The sequence below is a fragment of the Chenopodium quinoa genome, unplaced genomic scaffold (genome assembly GCF_001683475.1).
Source record: "Chenopodium quinoa cultivar QQ74 unplaced genomic scaffold, ASM168347v1, whole genome shotgun sequence".
In the NCBI taxonomy this organism is placed as follows: Eukaryota; Viridiplantae; Streptophyta; class Magnoliopsida; order Caryophyllales; family Amaranthaceae; genus Chenopodium; species Chenopodium quinoa.
The window spans coordinates 3,294,630-3,304,674 of record NW_018745533.1 but is presented as its reverse complement, the minus strand read 5'-3'; the positions used below and the strand labels follow the sequence as shown (position 1 = coordinate 3,304,674).

At 33.9% G+C, this 10,045-nt stretch overlaps 2 protein-coding genes across 2 annotated transcripts; both read left to right on the top strand.

Moving 5' to 3' along the window:
• Positions 1–495: 495 nt before the first annotated feature.
• On the top strand, positions 496–4,745 carry LOC110715733 (nuclear pore complex protein NUP43-like). The gene is made up of 5 exons (XM_021894339.1): positions 496–1,247; positions 2,701–2,770; positions 3,662–3,896; positions 4,379–4,452; positions 4,555–4,745. Exons 1-5 carry the CDS (start codon positions 595–597, stop codon positions 4,606–4,608), a joined length of 1,086 nt encoding a protein of 361 aa, XP_021750031.1. The 5' UTR covers positions 496–594; the 3' UTR covers positions 4,609–4,745.
• Positions 4,746–6,313: 1,568 nt separating this feature from the next.
• On the top strand, positions 6,314–8,851 carry LOC110715734 (50S ribosomal protein L35, chloroplastic-like). Its single transcript, XM_021894340.1, has 3 exons — positions 6,314–6,699; positions 6,907–7,023; positions 8,504–8,851. The coding sequence occupies exons 1-3, from the start codon at positions 6,421–6,423 to the stop codon at positions 8,576–8,578; spliced, it is 471 nt and encodes a 156-aa protein (XP_021750032.1). The 5' UTR covers positions 6,314–6,420; the 3' UTR covers positions 8,579–8,851.
• The last annotated feature ends 1,194 nt before the right edge of the window (positions 8,852–10,045 follow it).

Here is a 10,045-nt window from a genome sequence, read left to right as displayed (position 1 = left end):
TTCAAGAAGGTCAAAGAGTTTTAGGTAGGTCGAAGGATCAAACAATGAGGATGGATTGATGGAAGACTTTAGCCCAAGCTAAGCAAAAGTGACCATGACTTATGGTAATAAGTTGAAAACAAATTACAAGCACAAAGATAGTTTTACCCATCAAAGTTGAGTTTATAACTAATGTAGAGGCTTTTATAGACAATCAAAAGTTCAAAACCACAATCATTAAAGGTAGATATTTGTTTGAAGAATCATATTTGAATTATCTTAAATGAGGACGTCCATTATACATTCGGGTGTATCTAAAATTAAAACAATTCATTTCACAAAATTTTTTGCAATTTTAGGTTAATACGTAGTATATATTATCTAATCGTAAAATTCATTCCTATTACTCTGTAATTCAATTCGAAAATTTTGTTCTTGCACTCTAAAATCATACATAGTAATCCGGATTCAAAATATGAACAAACTCAAGATAGTCAAGAGTAAAATCCTATGTAGAGTTGTAGGCATTGTAGGCAATTATACACTTAGATAAACAGAGTAAAAACCATTACTCCCAAAATTTCTAACACTTCTAAAACCTCAAAAACCCTAACAATGGCGGTTCTCCAATCTCAAACCCAGCAACACCAAAACCTTCAAATTCATCGTCTACCTCAATCCAAATTCATCGACGCAGTACGATGGTTACCCCCATTTTCCGCCTTCGACAAATTCGTCGTTCTCTCTTTGTTCGACCCCAATTCTTCATCTTCAACAATTGAACTCCACTCTCTCGATTTCCCCAATTCCGAAAACCCTAAACCCATTCTCTCTCCTCTCTCTTCTTCTTCCCCTTCGCTCTCTAGAACTTCCTCTCTCAAAACCTCTCGATCCCTAATTGCATTTTCCACATTCTCAGGTTCCCTCGATTTTCTCTCTCCAAATTACTCCTCTTCTGGGGAGGTAACCCTTGATTCGTCGCTTTCTTTGCAGGATGATGAGTTTCATGTTGGACCCATTTCGTGTATTGATGTTTTGGAGAGAGAATGTGTGAGTGTTGGGGAAGATGGGAGGGTGAATTTGGTGAGTTTTGGGGGTGGGAAGGCGAGTTATCGTCGGGTTTTCGATAGCGATGGGCTGGTTTCGTATACCGCGGTGAAATGGGCGTCTCCCATGGAGTTTGCTACTGGTGGGTTGGGGTGTAGTCTTCAATGGTGGGATCAAAGGAGGAAGCCTGGTGAACCTGCATTGCAGTTTAAGGGTAAATGGTAAGAGAAACCATTGTTATTCTATTCTAATTTTTGGATTATACTTTGAAGTTTTAATTTTTTGCTTGATTGTTGGTTGTAGTTTAGTGTTGATCATTGTTGGCAGTTGGTATTTTGGTTGTTTGAAGTGCTCTCGCTGTCCATGTAGTTACATCATTAATATTAGTTTTGTCGTCTTCAGAAATCCTATGACTATTGTTTGGAATGGTGATACTTTTTTCGGACATCCTGTGATAGTATATGTTACTATTGCTTAAACGCAGGAGGAAGTATTATGGATTGTTTTCTTTGGAGTTTGGATCCCTTTTATGTACTACGTAATTTATAATCTAGCTAGGAACTTGGATGTGGTTTAGTGATCAGATTTTAGTGTAAAAGGGTTGTACTAGTATTTGCAATGGAGCAATGATCAAGAATAAGACTCGAAGTATTTATTGGATTTTGAATTTTTGATGATAAATTTGGACTCAATTGTCTTTTGTGCTGTCAGTTGTGAGGCATGTACAGTTTCACTGATCTAAATAGGAAGAGAATTTGCAATGTAGTTGATATTAGAATGTTCAGGTGAATGGCAAGTTACTCAATATTGATGGATAAGGGTTATTAGCTTTTTGATGGAAAAGGGGTGTGATCAATTTCATGTATGGGACTTGTCCTTGAATTATGGAAAATTTCTAAGGCGCTGTTATTAAAAACATGAAGGATTCCTGGTTTATCTAGTTTAAAGAATTTTCCTAATCTGAATCAGGCGAGAATTTTTTATGGACTTCATATTTCTGAGACTACAAGCTGAAGGTGATTGAATTATTATATACTCCGTAGTGAGTAAGCCTGGAGATTCTCATGTATACATGATTGTACTTTTGATTATGTTAGGTGATCTTTAAGGAAGTGTAGATGTTGAAGTGCCTTCATTTGTATGGTTGTTTGGCAGCAAAGCTTAGTTGGGTGTGTAAAAAAAAGTAAGCTTGTTATTCTCAAGGACTCTGTGACTGGTAATTTTCATATTCTGATGAAGTATGAACTATGGAAGTTACACAGAATGTATGTGATGATTATGGTCATATGGTGTGGATTGTATATGCACATGGCTCTTGAAGTGGGCATGCTAGTAGAAATACTGTAAATGTCAAATTTTTTTAAAATAAAAATGCTTCCTCTGTTTTTTATTTACTTGCAATACATCTCTGGCACACACTTTAAGGAAGATATTAGACTAAGTAAACGGACAAGCTAATTGAAATAATTTGACCACTTATAAGACGAAGGTTTTAAGTTGTTTTTGTTTAAATTTTATAGCTTAATGTGTCTGTTAACCTTTTCAAACCGCTTTCTCAAATAGCGTGTTAAGAAGGTGTGTTACAAAGTATTAAAAAAAAAGGAAGTATATATTATCCTTATGAGCTAAGTTTTCGCGAATGTTTGAATGAATTTCTGAGGCATAATATTGTAGGTCTCAGAATACTGCTTCTGGAGTCGTGCATTCCATCGATATTCATCCGTCAAGGAAGCATACCTGTATGGTAAGATGAACTCTTCTTCTGTTGCTGGTGTAGCAAAGTTTTCTTGTTGTCTTCACCTGTGGATACAATAGCCTACTATATCATGTCATACAATGATGTACTATTTAGCTGGCACCTTTATTTATGACTTGGAATCTTGGATTGGTGTGGTTTCTTTTTCTGGTCCGAGGGGAGGTGTGCCAAAATTTATGCTACTTTGTCTGTCTTCTGTACTGTCTTAGATTTTCTTTGAATCTGGTTCTGTTAGACCTTGATCTGAAAGGCATTGTTAGACCTTGATCTAAAAGGCATTCATTATCTAGTAACAAAGTAATTTTGAAGCTTTGATTTCTTACAAATGCTGAAAGTTATTGCATGCTTGTAGTATTTTGAATTTTGTTATGATGGAACTTTGTAATTTGGTTGTAGTACATGTCCTTCAATTGGAGATGGCTATTGGCCTATTGTTGAATATTCTGGCTGACAGCTTCTAAGGCTCGCTATGATGACTTGTGACTAGGGGTCTAGGGGAGGCATTGATGGGAAGGAGAGAAAATGGGAACTGTAAGTGTTAATTTTTTTGGTAAGAAAATAAATTAAAAATAATAAATAAAAAAAAGTCATGTTAATATAAGATAAACAAGGAAAACAGCATAAGGCCATAATCTGCTATATATCTGAGCTTTAAGATTAGACCTCCATTGACACTATGCACTGAATTCATGGTGTATAAAAATATGTGCCAAATTGCTAAGATTATGGGAAAAAAAGTTCTTACTCTTTCTTTTGCTTGACCGTATTAATCTGAATAGAATAACTTAGAGATTTTTATTTGTTCATATGCGTATAGTTAATTCAAGCATACCTTTATTGTCCTGCCTTTATTGGTTTCTTATCACGTAATGTTTGAAGGCAGGAGGCTCCTCTGGTACTGTTTTTGCTTGGGATTTGAGGTGGCCACAACAGCCAATTATTCTCTCTGGAGTTGGGATTGGCGAGAGACCGTCCCAGTCAATTTCAGAAAGTGAAGTGTGGGAGGTACAGTTTGACTGTCACTTGCAGTCGTCGAATACTGCCAGTGTGTCCTCATCGATGTTGCCTGTAATGATGTGCTCTGAAGAGGGAGTACTTGCTGTCCTTGAGCCAGGTATATAATTAATTTCCTGAGATTTGGTCATTGATGTGGTATTCTGGCCTATTACTTCATTCCTTCCAGTCTCAAAATCCAGATTTCATCTTTAATCAGCTTTTTGCAAGTTTTTCTCCTAAAAATTTTGTAAATAGAATTGAGGTTTTGAGGGATATATGATAATAAAACTGCTTTTGCCCCTAAATAACAGGCCAAATTTCCATTTTTTATTTATTTATTTATTTTTATAGTTTAATAAAACAAGCCAATTTATAAATTCATCAATTAAGAATTCTAAAGAAGGATTACTTTAGTATGGTGTTGTTAAAATGTCATGGTGAAGGTTAAATGGATAACTATGGTATAAATTCAAACCATTATATGAAGTTTCCAATTAAACGCGATCTTTTATTTAGGGATGTAATTCAGCTTAATTTCAAGTTGATAATTCTCTTGAAACTTAAACCAAGGTCTGATTTTCTGCTCCACATGTTTAATAGGTGCAGAACCGATTGAACTGTTGGAAGAACCCTGTGCCATCAACAGCTTTGACATTGACAAACAAAATTATTCCGTAAGTGGGAGCATTATATGCTCTTGAAATCGGTAACCCATCGAACATATATTGAACAACTAAAGTTTACATTACCGTAACCCTATTTTTATTGTCTTGCAGGATATCATATGCAGTTTGGAATGGGAATCTGTTGCTATACTTTCAAGGTCATAATGTATTGTAGGGTTTTTAGAGCACTTGATCACAGTTGAATTTTGCTACAATTATTTTGTAACTTCAAGTACCAACATGCGCCTTAATATGTGACTAAGTGAGGTTATATTCTATTGATCCGTGTTTGATCTGCTCAATTTATCTGTATAGTTCTTGACAAGCTCTATTCAATCAACACTATTGTAGTGTCTGTTATCTTGATTCTTCTGCAAAACTCAGCTATTGTGAAATTCGGGAGGCATGTATGACTGATCTCTTTCCCAAGCTCTTTAGAGTTTTATGTTATTGTAGTTTGAGAAGATATCTTGACCTTAGAATAAATCTTATGTCTCATATCCAAATAGCATAAAGAAATGGCAATGAAACCAACAATGCATTTTCAAATAATCTAAAAATACTACGTTGAAAATTTGTAAATCAAAGTTTATAAATTGGCACTAGACAATCATCTCTAACAAGAAGAAATTTAGGCACACAGTTGAAGTGAAAATAATGTGCAAATCAAAGTTTATAAAATGGCATTAGACAATCATCTTCAAGGAGAAGAAAATTTAGGTACACAAATGAAATAACATTATGTATACATGTAATTGTAAGGGCTAATTATAATAAGTACATTATTGAAAACTTTCTACTTGTATATCACTATCTATATACTTGTATTTTCTTTTAAAGTCAATAATTGGTAAGTATTCCTTCCGTCCCTTAAAGATTGTCTTATATTCTTTAAAATGTTCCTTTGGTTGTCATTTAACTTGTATGGTTTGTTTCACTACTTGCTCTCTCTAAAGCTTTACTCATGTGCATAATTTTACCAAACCACGTGCATAACTTTGTCCAAATCTCAATAAAATAAAAGTTGAGATATGAGACAATCTTTAAGAGATGAAAGGAGTAGTCACTTTATTATCATCATACATAATTACATGTAATTTAGTTTCAACTATCAACATGTAGTATGTTCCCATACCCTATCATTAGGTCTTGCATAATTACATAATTACTCATGTGCATAATTTTACCAAACCACGTGCATAACCTTGTCCAAATCTTAATAAAGTAAAAGTTGAGATATGGGACAATCTTTAAGAGATGAAAAGAGTAGTCACTTTATTATCATAATACATAATTACATGTAATTTAGTTTCAACTATCAACATGTAGTATGTTCTCATACCCTATCATTAGGTCTTGCATTCACAAATAAACTTGGATCTTGAATTCACTAACAAACTTTTTACACTATTTTTTCATTTTTGATGAATTATGTCCAAAAAAAAATATATGTTGTATAGATGCTAAGTTGTGTAATTTTAAATTCTTATAACTAACAACAATGATGTACTTATTTTTTTGAGTAAGATCATTCTCTTATGGATTTATCTTTGCAAAGTTCAGTTTAATTTACTTTAGCTTCGTTCAATTCAATTTTATTCAGTTAAGTTTAATTCAACTACAGTTTATCTAGTTGTTTTGTTTAATTCAACACAACTCAACTCCGTATTATTTTTAATTCAATTATGTCATTTAATTTAGCACAACTCAATCATGAAGTTTTGTTTGTTTTTTTTTTTGGAAACTTTTTGAAAACATGAAGTACTCCATTCAATGGCCTAATTTGAAATTTTTGTCTTTCGATTTTAATTTTCTACTGTATGACATGGACATACAAATAACACGTAAGCATCATCATATCATCACATATCATCGATCTATCCTGTAACCACAAACACAACCTCCATTACTCTCTTCAACCTCAAACTCTCTCACTTTCTCTCTCCTCTCCAAACTACTGCGACTGGCACAACGATAATGGCAATGGCTTCCGCAACAACAACAACAATTCTCTCACTCAGAACCCCATATTTCTCTTCTTCCTCGAGTCGAAGCTCTGCTGCTCAAGGCATTTCTCTTACGCATTTCAACAAACACTTTAAGAGCACTCTCAATCTCTCTTCTTCCCACAACATTTCATCTTCTAAGCTTCAACCCATTATCCTCCAGAATAAGAGAACCTCCACCGTTGATTCTTCTGTGTCTACTTCTTTCACTGTTTTTGCTGCTAAAGGGTACAAGATGAAGACCCACAAGGTCAATTCTTTCTCTCTTTTGATTATTTTTTCTGGGTTTGGTTTATTGGGTGATTTGGGGTGGTGGGGTTCTTTTTAATTCCCTAGTTTTGTGTTTTATTTGGTGAATTTTGTATTTTTTTTCTGGAATTTGGGAATTTGGGTGGTTGATTTCTTGTTCAATTTATTAAATTTGTGTTTGTTTTTGGTGAATTTTGAATGATTGTAGGCCTCAGCTAAGAGATTTAGGGTGACTGGAAAAGGAAAGATTGTGAGGAGGAGAGCTGGGAAACAGCATCTTCTTGCTAAGAAGAACACTAAGAGGAAGAACCGTCTCTCCAAATTGGTATTCATCTCTCCCTTATTATTTTGTTAAGATATATTTAAGCAATTTTGTATTATGGGTATCTGAAATTTAAGTAATTTAGATGAAAGTGGTTCTCTGGTACTCATATGGTCTGAAGTTGTATAATGTTATGGAACTTGAATTATGGCTTATATGAACATAATATGGCCTCTATCCTGACTTCCTGAGAGCGTGTCCATTTTACACTCGGGTGTGCTTAGTGCTGTAGGTAATCGCAAGTTTATTAAATTATGCTAAGTTGGATGTGTAGTGAATTTTGCATCATTGTTGTGCAAAAGCTTTATGCAACTAGGGTGCGTCGAAGCAGTCAGTTTAGCATAAGAGCAAGAAATGATGGCCGTGTTTCATTATATGTGACCCTTTTGTAGTTTTGTATGCTTTCTGCTTAGAAGCTGAGTAAAGAGAGATAGGAGTACTAATTTATAATGTCATTCTGTGTATAATTGATGCTCAGTTTTCGAGTCTTACATGGGATAACAGAGAGCTAATTATCTTAACGGCCTTTTCAAGTTGATGTACCTTTTTTTTTATATATATATATACTACGGATATTTTCTTTGGAGGGAAAATTTAGCTTGAAGGTTAACTGTGTGCATAAGTTAAAGCTTGATAAAGAGTTAAGGTCTTCCTAGGAGGTGGGGAAATGGTAATTTTACATTGCACTAAGACCAGGGAGTCTTACAAAGAAAATCATGTCTTTATAACCATGGAGCTTGGTATAGAATGACTGAAGAAAGGTAACGTATGAATTTCTTGTGATGCCTTATAATGGACATTTATATGCTTCATGTAAGGTCTATGATCGCAAGATTATATATTATTCATTATCATTACAATTACTTGTACATCGAAGTAGGCTCAAACCATGTAGGTTGAATGAAAGAATGAGATGATATCAACTTGGGTAGGGTCGTAGGGATAAAAATTATCAACTGATTTCCATACCTGAGAAATGATCACTTTGGCTCTTTGAAAATGTCTTACTTAGATGTTTGCCCTCTACATTAATCATCATTATTCATTGTTTCCAAGGTTGTATCTCTTGACAAAATTTACTGTAGCTGTTGTGAACTTGGGATGTCTTTCCATCTACAATTTCCATGCTGTGTTGTTGAAACTAGTAAAAACAATTTCAACCTTTATTCATATAATTTGGATTTTTCATATTAAAAGATACAGTCTCTTGCAAAATCATTGAGAGTTGTTATAAGATACCCCTAGAAAAAAAGTAAAATTCACGCTAATTATTGTGAGTCTGTCATGTGCAACATATATTCATGCCTTCATGGAATGTTGATTTTGGTTTTCTCTTGCCGAGTTGCTGAAACTAGTAACTTTTCCTAACACTTACCCTTTTATTGCTTTATACTTCGTTCTCCATAGTATAAAATTTCAGTTACTTGTTGATTTTGCTCTTTGTGCTTAAATCTGACTCTCTTCTCGCTGAATTAATGCTCAGGTTCAAGTTGATCGGAGTGATTATGACAATGTGATTGGCGCTTTGCCATACCTGAAGGTAAACCGAAAAGTATAGTGGAAGCAACATTTCCATCCCCTGATGAAAGACCAGCAATTTTTCTTTCCCTTTTTTGTAATATTCCAATCTGTTTAGCAGCAAGCTTTTGTTCTAGCTAGTCAATCACATTCAAGCTATTTCTTTTATATTTCCTGTTCTCCTTCGGCATATTCTTGTAACTAAGTTATTGTTCCAGGAGCAAGTTTTTGTGGCTAGTTCATGAAAAAAGTTGTTCATGCCTATATCAAAATGAATATAAGAACATCAATAGATCCCCAATATTAGAGAATACACTCTTTGTTTTCTCACCCCCAAAGTACCTAAATTGCCATTGAGCCATTCTTAATGATGAGTAATAGACCTTGGTCCTCCCTACATGATCCTTCTTTGAGTAATATGTTTATTTTAAAATTAACTATTCAAATAGGTAATAAGAACGAATATTGATGATTTTTTTTATTACTTTTGTCTCTAAATAATTGCCTTGTATCATTATGGTGTAGAGATAGACCAAATAGTCGTAATTGACAAATGATTTAAATAAGACTCGATCCACAAAATCTTACCAACTGATCTAGTTGTGAAATTTACAACCACATACCAATACTGTGCTTTCCAAAACAGTCTCGGAATTCATAATCCATATATCATGCATGTACATATATAGTCATGTCATTGTTAATATTTTAGCCCACTAGACTTCCATCTTTTAGATGTAATTAATCCTTCAAATCATCAATGTAACATATAAACTTTTTGGCTTGACTTGTACACATGCCGACAATGATCTAGATGGGGGTAGCAAACATGCAAAAAATACTCCTTACCATGGTATTTGAAAAAAGGCGGCTTATCATTTCACACGCAAAACGTTTTTCTTAAAAACATCTCATGAATAACACGGAATACGTAGTAATATTTTGTCACATGATATTTACATTTGACATGACATGACATACAATTGGTGTCCTCCACATCAATACACAAATAAGGAAAATAACTAAAACTAGGATCCACCAATAACTTCATTTGATTAACCCAAGTTCAAATTTAGCTCAACCCCAAATTAATTGAAGCACACCTTAGCTCTTTCGTTTACTTGTTCCAATCTATTTGCAATAACTCGTCATTTTTTCTAAATGCTTAATTTGAATGTCCTATGCTTAAAATGTAGTCAAATCCGGCAAATATGCCAACTAATACAAAAATGCTTGTTCTTTTAACCATTTTTTGATGGGTTTATATTAAGCCAATATTTCAACTCTTTTCAATCTCCCTTGTTAAAAGGGCCAGGAATATAGAGCTTACTCTAATGATCATTTCTCTCCGATTTAATGGGGATGAGCAAGATATTGTTTCTTCTTGCTCGCAAAGTATTTTAACCCTAGGGAATTTGGATGTAGTACAAGTTTATGAATTTTTTTTTAAAAAAAAGAAAAAGAAAAAAAAAGTCGCGATCTTTCCTTGGAAAAAAAAAAGAGCAAT